Source organism: Erinaceus europaeus, chromosome 2 (assembly GCF_950295315.1).
Source record: "Erinaceus europaeus chromosome 2, mEriEur2.1, whole genome shotgun sequence".
NCBI classification, from domain to species: Eukaryota; Metazoa; Chordata; class Mammalia; order Eulipotyphla; family Erinaceidae; genus Erinaceus; species Erinaceus europaeus.
Window position 1 is genome coordinate 122101594 of NC_080163.1, and position 17528 is coordinate 122119121.

Below are 17528 nucleotides of genomic sequence, written 5' to 3' on the forward strand. Positions count from 1 at the left end.
ACCCATCTTGGACAGAGCTAGAAGGAATTATGTTAAGTGAACTGAGTCAGAAAGTTAAAGATGAGTATGGGATGATCCCACTCATCAACAGAAGCTGACTTAGAAGATCTGAAAGGGAAACTAAAAGCAGGACCTGATCAAATTGTAAGTAGGGCACCAAAGAAAAAACCCAGTGGTGAGGGGTAGACATGTAGCTTTCTGGGCCAGTGGGGGGTGGGAATGGGCGGGAGGGATGGGTCACGGTCCTTTGGTGATGGGAATGGTGTTTATGTACACTCCTAGCAAAATGTAGACATATAAATCAGTAGTTAATTAATATGAGAGGGGGAAATCAATTGTATGTCTCAAAGGTTCTCAGGAGACAAACTGAATCTTTTTAATAGATAGGCTACGTATTTGATATGCGGACTCTCTCAAAAGCCTAGACCAAGTAGATTGGAGGCTTCCAATAGCACAGCTATATACAAGATACTGGGTACTGTACAGCAAACCATAACAAAGGGACTTTTCAAAGTTAACCCAATTAACAAATAATGTGATGATAATATTAACTATTGATTGTCTTTTTGAACCCTAAGACAGCAGGAACCTCACATCTTCACTATAGAGCCCCTACTTCCCCCAGTCCTGGCACCCATGGATAGGGCTCACTTTCCCGTATGCTTCTCCCAATCCATACCAAATAATATTGCATCCGCCGATCACAACCTAACCAAAGCAACGATTGCCATCTCAACATGCTTCACCTCAGAGTGTATCCAGAGACTTCACGTGTGGAATGACAACCCTTCAGCTTCATTACTCGGGTGAGACCTTTCCTTTTATAGTACACTCTAATTTCATCTCAGGTAGTTCACTTTCTAACAAAGTCCCATAACCTAGACATACACCAGTTTCTGTGAGAGAGAGCGTATGCGCACACGTATCCATAAACTACTGCAAAATATATACCTGAAAGCAGGATTACACTAGAGTTTGCAGTGAGTACCTCCCCAACACTTCCTCTCCACTATTCCAATCTTGGGATCCATGTTTGCTCAACAAATTGTTTGGCTTTGTATGTTAACTCTCTTTTCAATCACCAGGTTCCAGATGCCACCAGGATGCTGGCTAGGCTTCCCTGGATTGAAGACCCCACCAATGTGTCCTGGAGCTCAGCTTCCCCAGAGACACACCTTACTAGGGAAAGAGAGAGGCAGACTGGTAGTATGGACCGACCAGTCAACGCCCATGTTCAGCGGGGAAGCAATTACAGAAGCCAGACCCTCTACCTTCTGCAACCCTCAACGACCCTGGGTCCATGCTCCCAGAGGGCTAGAGAATGGGAAGGCTATCATGGGAGAGGGTGGGTTATGGGGATTGGGTGGTGGGAATTGTGTGGAGTTGTACCCCTCCTACCTTATGCTTTTGTTCACTAATCCTTTCTTAAATTAAAAATTTAAATAAAAAAAAAAATCTAAAAAAAAAAAAAAAAAGAAAAAATCATGTTGAGTGAAATAAGTCAGAAACAGAAGGATGAATACGGGATGATCTCACTCTCAGGCCGAAGTTGAAAAACAAGATTAGAAAAGAAAACACAAGTCGAACCTGAAATGGAATTGGAGTATTACACCAAAGTAAAAGACTCTGGGGTGGGTGGGTGGGTGGGTGGGGAGAATACAGGTCCATGAAAAATGATGAATGAAATAGTGGGGGTTGTACTGTTAAATGGGAATCTGGGGAATGTTATGCATGTAAAAAAAAAAAAAAAAGAAGTAGAAACGCAAAGCAGAAAATGACTGAGTTTGGAGTATGGCACCAAAGTAAGAAAGCAGAAGTACACTAGAGTTTGCAGTGAGTACCTCCCTAATACTTCCTCTCCACTTTTCCAAGCTTTGGGTCCATGATTGCTCAACAATTTGTTTGGCTTTGTATGTTAACTCTCTTTTCAGTCACCAGGTTCCAGGTGTCATCAGGATGCCGGCCAGACTTCCCTGGATTGAAGACCCCACCAATGTGTCCTGGAGCTCAGCTTCCCCAGAGACCCACCCTACTAGGGAAAGAGAGAGGCAGACTGGGAGTATGGACCGACCAGTCAACGCCCATGTTCAGCGGGGAAGCAATTACAGAAGCCAGACCTTCTACCTTCTGCAACCCACAATGACGCTGGGTCCATGCTCCCAGAGGGATAGAGAATGGGAAAGCTATCGGGGGAGGGGGTGGGATATGGAAAAAAAAAAAAAAGAATTAGATAGAGGAGGTGGCTGCCCAACACTGAGTGTGCTAAGTGCCACTACATTGTTCCCTTGAAAAGGATAATCAATTAGTTATTTCACCTAAATAAAAAAAATACACCATGCTGGAGACTGAACATCGGGCTTTACACATGCATATCACCACTGAACAACTTCCCTAGCCAAACATTTTTTTCTATTATTTTTTAGAATTAGAGAGAGAGAGAGAGAGAAAGAGAGATCATGAGCAAAGCACTGTTCAATCCATGGAGTTGTCCTTACTGCTCCTACTTGGTGTTGGGGACTGAACCTAGAGAGAGCCTCATGCATGCAAGGTGGGCACTCCAATGCTGAGTCTCCTCCCTAGTGCCCCCCCCCCAGTGTTTTTTAAAGTACTCGGTGGTGGGTATGGGAGGTAGCATAGTGTTTATGCAACAAACTTTCATGCTTGAAGCTCCAAAGTCCTGGATTAAATTCCCTGCATCTCTGGAAACTAGAGTTGAGCGGTGCTTTGGTAAAACAATAACAATAGTTATTCTTATCAAATAAAGTACTCACTGGGACTCTCTGGATCGTGAGGACGCTTTGTACTCTTTGTCAAAAATTACACTTTGTTCTGCACACATAGCCAGGACTAAGCAACCCCCTACGCTCACCACCCCCTAGGGTTATAAGGGTGGAGTTTGCAGCTTGTTCCCAATAGCAAAGCGCTAGAAGCCACTGGGCATTCAGCAAGTTCCTGTCCAACCATAATCCAGGACACCTCTCCATGGGGCAAAACAACATGGATCTGCTCTCCTTCCTTTCCACCTTGCTTTCTGATGTGCTCCTCTCTGCAATCACCCTCTCCTTTCCTTGCATGCACAGAATACGAAGTCTCAGCACGCTGCTTGCAGGAACACTCACCATGGTGATGCTGATGGCATCCTCATACTCCTTTGTGAGCACGCTCACCAGCGCCGATGCCAGAAGCAACAGGATCAGGGGGTTCTTAAACTGGAAGATGAAAACCAGGGCATGTGGGTTCTCCTCTAGCGTCGGTCAGGTGGTGCTATGTTCTGTGCAATTTTGCGGGACTGAGCTCCTCACTCCCAGCTCCCAGTCAGCACTGCTGAGACCCCAATCTGAACTGGGAGAGAGCCCACCACCATGCTGCCACTGCCTCTTCTGCTGCTGGGTCTCCAGGGCCATCCTCACACTGTCCCTGACAAGTTGTGGGTCAGTCCTGCCTGAATCCTTGGCTTTACCACATCAGGTCTCCATAGTGCTCTAGGCCAGGTCCTGCCCCCTCTAGTGAGATGCCAGCTCTGGTCTACCATAGCCAAAGGGGCCCCTCTGGCCACACCAGCTCTCTAAATCTTGGGTCCCAATCCTACCAATCTACCCCTGTAGCTGCCGCTAGAGGTTCCACTGATCTTTCTCAAAATAGAGGTGTCCTGAACATGCCCTCCCAAAGGGCTGCTACTTCACCGTATTGGCCCCTCGTTTCACAGAGACATTTCATAGCAGGTAGACATATAAAAACACAGTCAGATTCAGAACTAAAGAACTAAAGTCAGATTCAGTATGAGAGTCAAAATACTAACAAGTTAGTCTTAGTTATTTAAAACAGGGTAGCAAGCTTAGCTTTGAGCCTCCTAGCAGTCAAGGCAAAAAGGGAAATGTGATCAGATGCATGATTACTCCTATTAATGAAAAAAAGCACATGAAAGGATTTAATACCTTGTACCCCCAACCTAGAATTGTCTCTGAATGAGATAAGGGGTACTCTGTGGTTGGCTCACCTGCAGCTGAATTTGCTACTACATCTACTGTGAAGACTTAAGACTAATTAGCTCAAAGACATTTAACTTTCTGAGCTACATTTTTTTTAAAGTTATTATATCAAATTGTGTGTCTCAGGCCCCCTTGGCAGGCTCCCTCCCTCACTGAAGGCTGATAGGTTTCAGCTCCTTCCCAGACCCTAGGCACAGAGGGTGATTCCAGGACAAGACATCACCACCCCACACCTCACCCCAAACCACGCTTCAAGGTTTTCATGTTTAACCCAGGGTCACATAGGCCTGGTGGTGGGCACTCTTTTATTTTTTTTTCCTTCTGTCATCACTGGGACTTCATTGGTCAAGGCTGACTACTTCTTCTTTCAGATAGGGGCAAAGACAATGAGAGAGAAGGAAAACACACCACAGTACTGGTGCTCCCTTGGATATAATGAGGGCCAGACTCAAACCTGAGCTGCAAGCATGGTAAAGCCAGTGCATGACCCAGGCGAGCTATTGGGCTGAAAGGAATGTCATGATACATTTCAGCATAGAAAAATACACCATGACTTTTCTCTTCTTATTAGTGATTCAATACTGATGTACAAAATTACATGTCAACAGGGGTATAATTCCACACCGTTCCCACTACTAGAGTTCTGAATCCCCAATCCCTCCATTGCAAACCACTGAGGTTCTCCCAAGGTTGCAGACATGGGTTAACAGTCATCTCTACAACTATCTGTCTATAGTTGTACATATTTGCCCCCTTTTTCTTCCAGGTTCCACCCTCTTTTCCCCTCCATGCTACTCATGACCCTATTACTATATCCAAATATCTCTCCCCTTTTTGTCCCCTCTCTCTGGGACCTGATGGAACAGGAGTTCAGAGCCCTCTTATCTTCTTCTTTCTATCACTTCTCCCCCACTGGGAGTGTGGATCAAAGCTGTTTTGGGGGGTGCAGAAGGTAGGAGTTCTGGCTTCTGTAACTGCTTCTCAGGTAGACACGGACATTGGCAGGTTGATCCATACCCCCAACTTTCTTCTTCTTCTTTTTTTTTTTTAGGACTATAATATTTTCTTTCTTTTTTTATTTAGATTTTTCCAAATCTACATAATGACTCCATTGCTTCCAGTGACTATTTGCCTCCCCACCTTTTAAAAAAATATTAATTTATTTATTCCCTTTTGTTGCCCTTGTTGTTTTATTGTTGTAGTTATTATTATTGTTGTTACTGATGTCATCATTGTTGGATAGGACAGAGAGAAATGAAGATAGGAGAGGAAGATAGAGAGGGGGAGAGAAAGATAGACACCTGCAGACCTGCTTCACCACTTGTGAAGTGACTCACCTTCAGGTGGGGAGCTGGGGGCTTGAACCGGGATCCTTACTCCAGTCCTCGTGCTTTGCGCCACCTGTGCACAGCCCACTGCACCACCACTCGACTCCCTCCCTTGCCCCCCCCCCCCCCCGGCCCCAGCCTTTTTCTACCTTTCCCTAGTGGGGTAGGGCTCCATCATGACTTTTCCAACAACCCAGTATTTTGCCAGCCTGGAGGTAAGTGCTCTGGAGCCAGTACCTGGTGCTCATCGCTAAGCAGGTCTAGACTGCATCCAAGCTTGACTCCCAATGTCCACCCCACAGTCTGAGTCTGGGCCCGAGCAGGCAGACATTGATAGCAGCAGCCCCTGCCTTTTCCTCCCTGAAACCATCCCGGGGCCCTGTGCTGACTGCTCCAGTACACAGGCAACAGGTGGAGGACTCAGACACAGGGGAGAGAACCCCACATGTGTCACCTGTGCTGCCCTGGTCAGGACAAACAGGCTCTCCCTGATTCACAGGGCCCCTTCTCAGCCCCACAGGTACAGGGGAGACAGGAGGAGAGGGCTTTCCTGAAGCCTTCTGGAGAGGCCCGTTGCAATAAGCAGCCGCAATGAAGAGATGTTTGTTGAGCACCTGCTGCACTCATGCCCCACACTGAAGGCCTGGCCTGCATCATTCCTTAGACTCCTCTTCACCCCAAGCCAGGGCTGAAGAATGTTCCTGCTCCATCAGGGAACAACCCACATAGTCAACGACTGCCACCTCTCCAGATTCAAAGGAGGTCTCGAAACTTTACATCAGGCTCAACCTGACGCTGTTGACTGGCTTCGGAAGAAGGGCAAACAACCCCAGGCTCTGAAAGAAGTAGACTTGCCTGCAAACTCCTCCCATCAGCCCAGTTCAAAGCCCTTGCTGGTATTGCAGTGCTCAGTTAACAGGCGACACAGGAGAGTAAGGCCTTCATGTGAAACTTAGGTCAGTGGTATCTGTTTCCCTCCCTCCCTCCTTACCTCCCTCCCTCTCTCCCTTTCTCCTTCCCATAATCCCTCCCTTCCTCCCTCATTTTTTTTTTTTAAACCAGAGCACTGATTAGCTCTGGCTTATGAATTGAAACTGAGACTTCAGAGCCTCAGGCATGAAGTCTTTTTGCATAACCATTATGCCATCTACCCCGCCCCCTTTTTTTCCTTTACTAAAGTATTACAACGCCTGACCAATTATTATTAGATAGGGAAAGAGACAGAAGGAAAGAAGGAAAAGACACTCTAGCACTGAAGCTTCCCCCAGGGCTGTGGGGGCCAGGCTCTAATCTGGGTATTGTGTACGATGACGCAGGTACACTAGCCCAGTGCACTGTTACTGACCCTTCACTATTTCCTAGATAGGGGGAAAGCAAGGCTTGAGGAGGCTCAAGAACTTACTCAAAGTAGCCAGACTCTGAGGGAATTGAAACATGGTGCCCTGACTCTTGAGTTCTTTACCTCAAGTTTGGGGCAGCATGTCTGGGTGATGCTCAGGGAACTCCTAATGGACACTGTGCTGAAATGGAGAAGCGGGTGGCCTTGTGGAGTGGTATATGCACCTAGCACTGTGGGGGACAGGAGAGACACAGTGGCAGGCGCTCCAGGATGTAAAGAACTAATAAGTGAGGACAGGCAGGATGTCTGTTCATCTGGGGGGGAGAAGCAGAGCCACTGGGAGCTGTCTTTTAGCCCTGCAAAGCTTTCCATGGGGGAGTCCCTGGTGAACAAGGAGAATGAGCATGCTCCTGCCCTTGGAACAGAGGAGATTTTGTTTTTGGAAAGGTCCTGAAGGCAGGAGGCAGGAGGCAGGCAGGAAAAAGTTTACTGAAGTTGGGACAGGGTGTGTGTGTGTGTGTGGGGGGGTCAGGATGGGAGAGCACATCCTCATGGAAGGAAGAGTGCATGGGCAGCAAAGACAAGGACCAGCTGCTCCCAGGAGACTGTCCCGTTGCCGATGGGCTATTCACCTTCCCTGACCACCACCTTCCAGGAGCCTCCACTGCCTCCTCCCAGCAAAGAGGTTGCAGGAAGTTCCTGTGCTGGGCAGAGCCACCTGTGTACCCAGAATCAAATTTAGATGTCAGGATGTGTCATCCTGATACCCTAAGAGGAAGAGGATGTTGCTCAGAGTTCTGTGATTGGTCCCTAAATGACCAATCAAGAATGCTTTGCAGGAGCCGGGTGGTGGCACACCTGGTTGAGCATACATATTACAATCGCAAGGACCTGGGTCTGAGCCACTGGCCCTAGCTGCAGAGGGAAAGCTCTGCAAGTGATAAAGCAGTGGTGCAGGCATCTCTCTGTCTCTCCCTATCACCCCTTCCCTCTTGATTTCTGGCTGTCTCTAGCCAATAAATAAATAAAGATAATAAAATAACAACAATAATAAAGAATGCTTTCCAGGAGCTTGGTGGTAGGACACCTGGGTTACCATGTGCCCTCCCCGCCACACACACACACCTGCAGGAGGGAATCTCCACGAGCAGTGAAGCAAGTGCTGTGGATGTCTCCCTCTCCCTCTCTACCTCTCCTTCCTCTCTTAAATTTTCTCTGTCCTAGCAAATAGGAGAAAGAAAAAGAATTGAAGAATGTTTTCCAGGCCCAGGAGATAGTTTAGGGACTAAGCACACAGCTACGTGCAGGAGGCTCTAGGATCCATCCCTTGACATCACTCGAGGGCACCATGGAAGGTACCTGCATGGATGGTAAAGTGAAACTTTGGTGTCTCTTGATGTCTCCCTTCTCTCTGTGTGTCCAATTTTTCTCCAATCCTTCCTCCCTCTAAGTCTATAGGAATTATAAAAATTGGGCCATGGAACCTGCTTGGTTGGATGGCTCATGATTGAGGTTCTTGGTTCATTTAATCCCCTGGAAGTGCATCATGAAAAGTAGAAAAACTAGAATGATTTCTACCAGGCCCATTGCAAAGTCTCTGAGGCCTGAGGGCTGGAGATGTACTAGAAACACAGGCCTCAGGGTGGTTAAAGGGGGTGGGGGTACAGATGGCCAGGCAGGGGGGCTGGGAACTTGTGAGTAGCTTCAAGCATCTGGGAAACACTGCCATGGGGCTTCTGAATCAGTGGGGGTGGGGGTGAGGGGAGGATGCACTGGCCTTGTAGTCTCAAATGTGGCTTCCCTTTTCCGTGTGGCTGCAGGCACTTGGCTCTGTGTCACTCATTGTGCCCCAGGCCAGCACTGGCCAGACGCTCCAGAGCTTCAGTGCTAAGCACCGCCACTTACTGCTATGTGGCTCTGGGCTCTGGTTGCCAGAAAAACCCAGTTAGTTACATGAGAATGCCAAACAAACAAGGAACATCTTTTTTTTTTTTTTTGCCTCCAGTTACTGGGGCTCAGTTCCAGTACTATGAACCCACAACTCCTGGTGACCATCCCCCCACCCCCAATAGGACAGAGAAATCGAGAGGGGAGAGTATACTGAGAGGGAAATGGGTGGGTAGATACCATAATGGTTATGCAAATAGACTCTCATGCCTGAGGCTTCAAAGTCCTAGGTTCAGTTCCCTGCAACACCATAAGCCAGAAGCAGGTCTTCAGGTGTCTATGCCTGCCTGCCTGCCTGCCTGCCTGTCTATCTGTCTTGTGAAGTGACTCCCCCCACAGGTGGGCGGGGGGACTTGAACTGGGATTTTTTCCGCATGCCTTTGCGCTTTGTACTGCATGTGCTTAACCTGGTATGCCACCACCCAACCCCCCACAAGGAACATCATTTTCCTTGTTATAGCTCTGTCTCATACACCATCTGGGACACACTGATACTAAGAAAAAAAAAAAAACATTTCATGTGTATCTGTCTGATACTTAAATCTAACAGAACATTCTCCTCAAGTTACTCGTTATAGCAAAATTCTCCACAGTCTGGAAGAGTTTCCACATCTCTGTACTTCATCCTTGTCTCAGGAGGAATGTGAAGTCAGCTAGCACTTACTGCTTCCTTATTTCACTAGCCTGGCTCACGGGAAATCTTCTACAACAAAGTAGCAGGTGTTGGCTCTCCAGGTAAAGTGTAGGTGTTGCTGTGTACAAGGACTCAAGTCTGAGTCCCAGCACATTGGAGCATCACGCAAAAGGGGTGATTCACAGCAGTGAAGCAGTGCAGTGGTGTCTCTTCTACTCTCTCTCTGTCTCTGTCTTTCACTCATTGTCTGAAAAGTAAAAAAGAGTCCCCGAGGGGTTAAGTGGTGGAGCTGTATAGGCACAAGCCCCAGTGTAGGCCTGGAGAGGAAAATAAAAGGGGGGGGGAGGAGAAAGAAAGGTGTGAAAGTAGAAGAGGTGATTCCTGATCCCAGGTGTCTGTGTAAACGATCATTTACTGGTCCCTCTTGCTGTCTGTAAGCCACCTGAACAACCAGGGCACTTTCTTTATCTTGGCAGGCCAGCCACCCTGTGCCCTGGGACTGGTCCCGGGTTACCTTTGATCAGTAGTTAAAGAGTGAGTGACTGCCCTCCCCTCCCCTGTTCACACCAGCAAAAACAAGGCAGGGCAGGGGCCAGGTGGTGGTGCATCTGGTTGAGCACACATGTTACAGTGAGCAAGGACCTAGGTTTGAGCCTCCAGTCCCCACCTGCAGGGGGAAAGCTTTGCGAGTGGTGAAGTGGTGTTGTAGGTGTCTCTCTGTCTCTCTCACTCTCTACCTACCACCCCCTTCCCTCTTGATTTCTGGCTGATTTCTATCCAATAAATCAATTAAGGTAATAAAAATTACAAAAAAAAAAAAGGCAGGCCTACCTGATCCAGGTACTTCTTCCACACGGGGTCTGAGTTGTCAGCAACAAATTCATTCCAGCCATGGACCAGCCTGCGCTGCGCCACTGAGAACTCTGACAGGCCATGCTGCAAGTCCACCTAGAAAGTCACAATCAAGGACAATCTTACTGACATGCCCCAGGGATCCAGGAGCTTATGGGTGGGCAAAGAAAATGTGCTGTCCACCCACTAAAAGTAGAGATTTGTTCAAAGACCCCAAATAATTAAAAGAAGAAAAACCCAAGTGCAACTCTCTCTCTCTCTCTCTCTCTTTTTTTTTTTTTTTTTTAACAAGATGGCATGTTATAACCATAGATTAAAAGAGCCATAGTCTGGAATTGTAGATATGCAAAAACACATTTCTTCAAAATGGGAAGAAAAGAGGCATAGTGCACTGCTTGGCCATACTCTTGACCCAAGTTCAAGCATGACCCCCATAACATTGAAGGAAACTTTGGTGCTGTGATACTTCTCTCTCTGAAAAAGTCAACCTGGAAAAGTGAAACCCTGGGGGGAAAAAAGTGGTGGTGGTGGGATGGAGAGGGAGTCTGAGAATATAAAAAGGTGAAGCTGCTATGAAAAAAAAGCATGAAGGTTCCTCCAAACATTAAACACATCTGGCACACGTTCCAGCAATTTTAATTCTGGGAACAGATACCAAAAGAACTAGGAGTGGATCTTGGAGAGAGATTTGTGTCCTTGTTTTAATAGCTTCATTATTCTCCACAGCCCAAAGGTAGAAGCCATCTAGCTTTCTACCAATGAAGGAAAATGTCAGCCAAAAGAAGGGTAAATCCAGTGTGATTCAGTTTACAGGCAGTCTCTAGATTAGTCAGAGTCATGGAGATGAAAGGCAGACTGTGGGTAAGGGGGGCTGGGGAGGAACTGGCACGAGAGGGTGAGGGGTTTGTTTTTAATGAAGACAGAGAGTCTGCGGGTTGGTTTGATGACACTATGAATTTGCTCAGCTCTTTGGAACTGGACAGCTGGAAAGAGCTAAGATGGAAAATGCCATATTTTGCATTTTACTACACTTAAAAACAGACAAACAGGAGAAAAAAAAAGAGGCTGCCACACACACACACACACACACACACAAAAACAGTAGCTAAGCTATCATGTCCTACATTCACTGTGCTAGATACAATGCCAAGTTCTTTATGGAAACTGACACTACATATAGTTAATTTAAGAATCAGTAATGATGTAAGAATCTTTGCTTCTCTGGTTGCAACAAGGTATTCTTGTTTTTAAAAAGTCAGCAATAGAGGACTGGGAGATAGTTCACTTGGTGGAACATACACTCCTTCATGTGATTGGACCCAGGTTCAAGTTCCCAGTCACCATATAGAAGCACCTGCATGGGAGAAGTTTCACAAGAGGTGGAGCAGTGCTGTGGTATCTATCTCTCTGCCATTACCTCTTACCAGCAATCTACAAAATAAAAAGTCTACTGGGAGAAGTGGATTTGTGTAGATACAGAATCCTAGTGAAAACCCTGGTGGCCAAAAATAAAAAATGAAAAAGCCAGCAACAGGTCATCTTTGTAAGGTAGCAAGTAGGAGAGGTGATTGGGACAGCTGAGTGACTTCTAGACTTTCCCAAATAGAAAAAGGAAAGCAAGTTCATTTATTAGATAAGAAGAATATCTAAGCAAAAAATAAATAAATATATATATATATCCCCTTTCTCTTTCTATATACTAACAAGCAGTATTTGAATTTAACCAGGCTTTGGGTTATTATTTTTTTTTTAAATTATTAGTGATTTAATACTTATTTACAAAATTACATGTCAACAGGGGTATAATTCCACACCATTCCCACCACCAGTGTTCTGAATCCCAAGTCCCTCCATTGCAAACCACTGCGGTTCTCCCAAGGATGTAGACATAGGTTAACTATCATCTCTACAACTATCTGTCTACATTTGTACATAATAGCCCCCCTTTTCTTACAGGTCCAATACTCTCTCCCCCTCCAAGCCACTCATGACCCTATTACTACATTCAAATGTTCCTCCCTTTTTCCTCCTCTCTCTCTGGGTCCTGATGGAACTAGAGTTCAGAGCCTTCTTATCCTCTTCCTCCCATCACTTCTCCCCTACTGGTAGTATGAACCAAAATTATTTTGGGGGTGCAGAAGGAAGGAGTTCTGACTTCTGTAACTGCTTCTCTGGTGGACAAGGTTGATCCATACCGGCTTTGGGGTTATTCTTAAGAAAAGAATGGCAGAGTCCCTGGCTCCCCACCTGCATGGGGGTTGCTTCACAGGTGGTGAAGCAGGTCTGCAGGTATTTATCTTTCTCTCCCCCTCTCTGTCTTCCCCTCCTCTCTCAATCTCTGTCTGTCCTATCCAACAAAAACAATAACACAACAGCAATAAAAACAACAACAGCAAAATGGAGAAAATGGCCTCCAGGAGCAGTGTAGGAACTGAGCCCCAGCAATAACCCTGGAGGGAAAAGAAGAGAAGAGAAGAGAAGAGAAGAGAAGAGAAGAGAAGAGAAGAGAAGAGAAGAGAAGAGAAAGAAAAAAGAAAAGAAAAGAGTGGAAAATGCACTATCAACTTCCTTGAAACTGTGGCATGGTCCTTTTACTAGGGGACTTCTGTTTCCCACAACATGGGCTGAGATGTATAAATACACACCCACACATCTGCTCAGTTTTCTAAATTAAAACCAAACAAAGCAAGCATCATCCTTTAGTTTCTTCCTCTTCTTCTTCTTCTTCTTCTTCTTCTTCTTCTTCTTCTTCTTCTTCTTCTTCTTCTTCTTCTTCTTCTTCTTCTTCTTTTTAATCCTTTAGCTTATTGGGGGAACATCATGGAATGGGGGTGGTTTGGTTTTGATTTTCTGTTATGTAAAGCCACTTGAGAAACTTGATGGGAATTTGGTTGGGAAAATTGGCAATGTTGTAGATTAGAAGTGAAGAGGGGCTTTGAACAGAGAGTGGTAATGAGTCTGAGCTTTGAAGTCATGGCTTCAGCTGTCACCATGATTTTTTCTCATACTGGTTGTCCCTTTGTCACTGTATGGGCCATTGGTTCCTTTATACCTGTGATTAAGGGAGACAGTGTTTACAGGGTGTTGGGATGATGGCTGCTCTCTAGGAAGACCTCATGAGAGTTAGTGCTGTTGACAATGACAGTGATGATATTCTGCATGGAAAATCAGAATCACTCAATGTCAGTATTATTATTATTATTATTATTATTATTATCCTCCAGGTTTATCGCTGGGGCTCAGTGCCAGCACTATGAATCCACTACTCCTGGCAACTTTTTAGTTTTCCTTTCTTTCTTTTTTTTTTTTTTAAAAAACATTTCCTTTATAAAAAGGAAACACTGACAAAAACCATAGGATAAGAGGGGTACAACTCTACACAATTCCCACCACCAGAACTCTGTATCCCATCCCCTCCCCTGATAGATTTCCTATTCTTTATCCCTCTGGCCTACTATCTACAAAACAGAGAACCCCAAATCTTCATCTGCACTATTCCAGCCTTTAGGTTCATGATTAGTCAACAATTTGCATGACTTTATATGTTAACTCTTTTTTCAGCCACCAGGTTCCAGATGCTAACATGATGCCAACCAGACTTCCCTGGCAGATGACCCCACCAATGTGTCCTGGAGCCCCACTTGCCCAGATTCCTTTCCATTTTTATTTGATAGGACAGAGAGAAATTGAGAGGGGGTGAGGAGATAGATAGATAGATAGATAGATATAGATCGATAGATAGATACATACATACATACATAGATACATAGATAGGGAAAGATAGACACCTGCAGACCTGCACAAGTGGGTCACCACTTGTAAAGCGTCCTGACTGCAGGTGGGGAATGAGGGCTGGAACCAGGGTTCTTGTGCAGGTTCTTGAGCACAGTACTATGTGTACTTAACCAGGTGTGCCACTGCCCAGCCACTGTCAACAGCATTTTCTAGCAAAGAAGGTAATGATGTATCATGACACAATTCTAGAGCAGCTTTCAGGATTGTGTGCTTGTTTTGTTTGAACCTGAAAACCTCACCACAGCTGGCACCAACATGCAAATTCAATTCTTACACAGAACGCTTTGGCCAAGTCTTCTTGGTGGCATTTGCTGGCCTCCTTGGGTGTCAGGGCAACCACTGTCTTCTCTTTTTCTATAGCCTTCAGCTCACATTGTTCATCGATCTGTGAAGAACCAGGGTTGTGTTAAACAAGTGGAGTTTTATACTGATGCTTCTTTTTAAAGTACAACCAGTCTCTGGGAATTGGGCGGTAGTGCAGCGGGTTAAGTGCATGTGGTGCGAAGCAACGACTGGTGTAAGGATCCCAGTTGGAGCCCCCAGTTCCCCACCTGCAGGGGAGTCACTTCACAAGTGGTGAAGCAGGTCTGCAGGTGTCTATCTTCCTCTCCCCCTCTGTTTTCCCCTCCTCTCTCCATTTCTCTCCATCCTATCCAACAACAACGACATCAATAATGACTACAACAATAAAATAGCAAGGGCAACAAAAGGGAATAAAAAAATATTTTAAAAAAATGAAAAAAAAGGGAGTCGGGCTGTAGCGCAGCGGGTTAAGCGCAGGTGGCGCAAAGCACAAGGACCGGCATAAGGATCCCGGTTCGAACCCCCGGCTCCCCACCTGCTGGGGAGTTGCTTCACAGGCGGTGAAGCAGGTCTGCAGGTGTCTATCTTTCTCTCCTGTCTGTCTTCCCCTCCTCTCTCCATTTCTCTCTGTCCTATCCAACAACAACAATAATAACTACAACAATAAAACAACAAGGGCAACAAAAGGGAATAAATAAATAAAATAAATATTTTTTTTAAAAAATGAAAAAAAAATACAACCAGTCTCCATGGAGAAAGTGTGGACTGTTGAAGTGTTCAGCATCAGCTTCCAGGAAGTGACCCAGAAAGTCAGTCCCTAGAAGCTCCCCACCCCACTGGTGGTAATGATTTTTAAAAAGATTTTATTTATTAATGAGAAAGATAGGAGGAGAGAGAAAGAGCCAGACATCACTCTGGTACACGTGCTGCCAGGGAGTGAACTCAGGACCTCATGGCTGAGAGTCTAGTTCCTTAGCCACTGCACCACCTCCCGGACCACGTGGTGGTAATGATCGTTTTCGTCTCTGACACTGTGGATTGACTTTGCTGGTGTCTGAACCAGCAAAATGGTATGTAAATGGTAACATGCAATCCACTTGCTTTTGTGTCTGGTCTCTTTCATGGATGTGAGATCCATGCATGATATTGCATGGAGCTTTGGTGTACTGATTTTCATGGCTGCCTAGTTTTCTACTAACTGGATATATTACAATTGGTTTATTCATTCTGCTGTAGGAAAATGGCTATTACTCCTGCATCTTTTTAAAAAATTGTTATTACTTTAACTTATTTATTGGATAGAGACAGCCAGGAGTCAAGAAGGAAGGGGGTGATAGAGAGGTAGAGAGGCAAAAAGACACCTGCAGCATTATTTTACCACTTGCAAAGCTTTCCTCCTTTGGGGGGGGGGGCTCGAACCCAGGTCCTTGTGCTTTTTAACATGTACGCTCAACCAGGTACACCACCACCCGTCCCCTATTGCATCTGTTTTTAAGACAAAATTATTTAGTCAAATTAGAGCTCATGGGACTGACAAAGAGTCAGCCATTCATACATTTACACCCCTGAGCTTGACATTTCTGGGGCTCTTTTCCTTTCTATGTGATTGGACAGAGAAAAATCGAGGGAAGGGGAAGATAGAGAGCGAGAGAAAAAGAGACACCTGTAGACTGGCTTCACCGCTTGTGAAGCTTACCTTCCTCCCTAAAGGTGAGGAGTGGGGGCTTGAACCCCAGTCCTTGTACACAGTAATGTTTGTGTTCACTGGATGCACTAGCACCCCGCCCACCTCTGGGACTCTTTGCCAAGTGTGCTCCATGTTGCAGTGAGTGTCCCCTGATGATAACAGGAGATAGCACGGCCAGTTCTAGAAGTTAAAAATAACTCAAGTAAAGGGGGAAGGGAGTTGAATCTTGAGGGCCTAATATTCCCAAGAAGGAAGGAACTACATGAGTATCCCAGAGGGTGTTTGCATGGGAATGCGTAGGAGGGGGTGGGGTAGCCTAGCAGACCTCAGAATCAGGAAAAGTGCTACGAACTTTGCAAATGAGTTCCTTGTATTCCAATGCCCAGGGCACGATAACCATCGTTTTCTTTTCTGCCAGATGGCTGGACCCTGGGAAGGAGGAAGGGCAGAGAGATGTGGCCAGCCTTTTCTGTCAACTCCTCTTTTCCTTCTTGCTCCCTCTCCACCAGCACGTTTGGCTCAGAACTGCTCTGCTACCTATCCCTGATTCTTGGAGCTGCTTCTCTCTCATGACCAGGAAGCATGGCCTGCTCACCATAGAGTCACCTGCTCTTCCACACCTCAGGGACTGTCCTGACATGCATGCTTTACTCTCCACATCATGTTTAAATCACAGCATGGGATGTAAGACATTTTTTTCTCCAGATCTGACTTAGCTGGACTAGATACCTGCTGACTCTTGCTCATAGGCAGAGAGAAATTCAGAGGACAGAGGGAGTCAGAGACACCTACAGCACTGTTTCATTGCTTGTGAAGGCCTCCCCTTCCCCCCACTGCAGGTGGGGACCAAGGTCCCAACTGACTTTTTTAAAAAAATATTTTTTATTTATTATTGGACAGAGACAGAGAGAAATTGAGAGGTGAAAGGGAGCCAGAGAGATACCTGCAGCACTGCTTCATTGCTCATGAAGACCTTTCCCCACCACATGTGGGACCAGGGACCCAACTCACTTTTTTTTTTTTTTTTAGGACAGAGAGAAATGGAGAGAGGAGGGGAAGACAGAGAGGGAGAGAGAAAGATAGACACCTGAAGACCTGCTTCACCACTCGTAAAGCAACTCCCCTGCAGGTGGGGAGCCGGGGCTCAAACCGAGATCCTTATGCCGGTCCTTGCACTATGTGCCACGTGCACTTAACTCGCTGTGCTACCGCCTGACTCCCCTAACTCACTTTTTAAACAGGGTTCTGAGAGGCCCTGAGAATGCCAGTTGTCAGCCTTCTCTCTCAACATACAACTTTCCTGGCTTTACTTATCTTTATTCCACACATGAGCAAAACCATCTGGTAGTTGCCTGTCACCTTTACTTATATTACTTAGCACAATCCCCTCCACTTCCACCCATTTTGCATGAAGAGACCCTTAGTTGTCATAGGCAGGGGCACTGAGTGGGCAGAGATAAGAGACGCCACCAAGTGTCCTTCCCAATACAGGACACCTAGCTGTACCCACCCCACTCCCACTCCTAAAGGAGAACAATGGGGCACAGACTGTGAGCGGTGCCCATGTGAGAAATCCTTAGTGAAGACAGCTGGGTGACTCTGTCCTGCTTTCTTTCTAGACCAGCTGGCCAGCTGGTTCAAGCCCCTACTCCTC

General features: G+C 46.1%; 1 protein-coding gene across 6 annotated transcripts in view; it reads right to left on the reverse strand.

Moving 5' to 3' along the window:
* The window catches only part of ATP2C2 (ATPase secretory pathway Ca2+ transporting 2), a 75295-nt gene that overhangs the window by 44404 nt on the left and 13363 nt on the right, over nucleotides 1–17528 (reverse strand). The window contains exons 2-6 of one of the 6 annotated variants that reach the window (XM_060185088.1): nucleotides 16227–16303; nucleotides 15977–16054; nucleotides 14159–14269; nucleotides 10069–10185; nucleotides 3120–3209 (exon numbers count right to left, since the gene is read on the reverse strand). In XM_060185088.1, coding sequence (XP_060041071.1) covers nucleotides 3120–3209; nucleotides 10069–10185; nucleotides 14159–14269; nucleotides 15977–16054; nucleotides 16227–16274 — 444 coding nt within the window. In that variant the 5' untranslated portion in view covers nucleotides 16275–16303. The remainder of the gene's footprint in view (nucleotides 1–3119; nucleotides 3210–10068; nucleotides 10186–14158; nucleotides 14270–15976; nucleotides 16055–16226; nucleotides 16304–17528) is intronic. The other 5 variants (XM_060185089.1, XM_060185090.1, XM_007528365.3 and 2 more) reach the window with 5 other exon arrangements.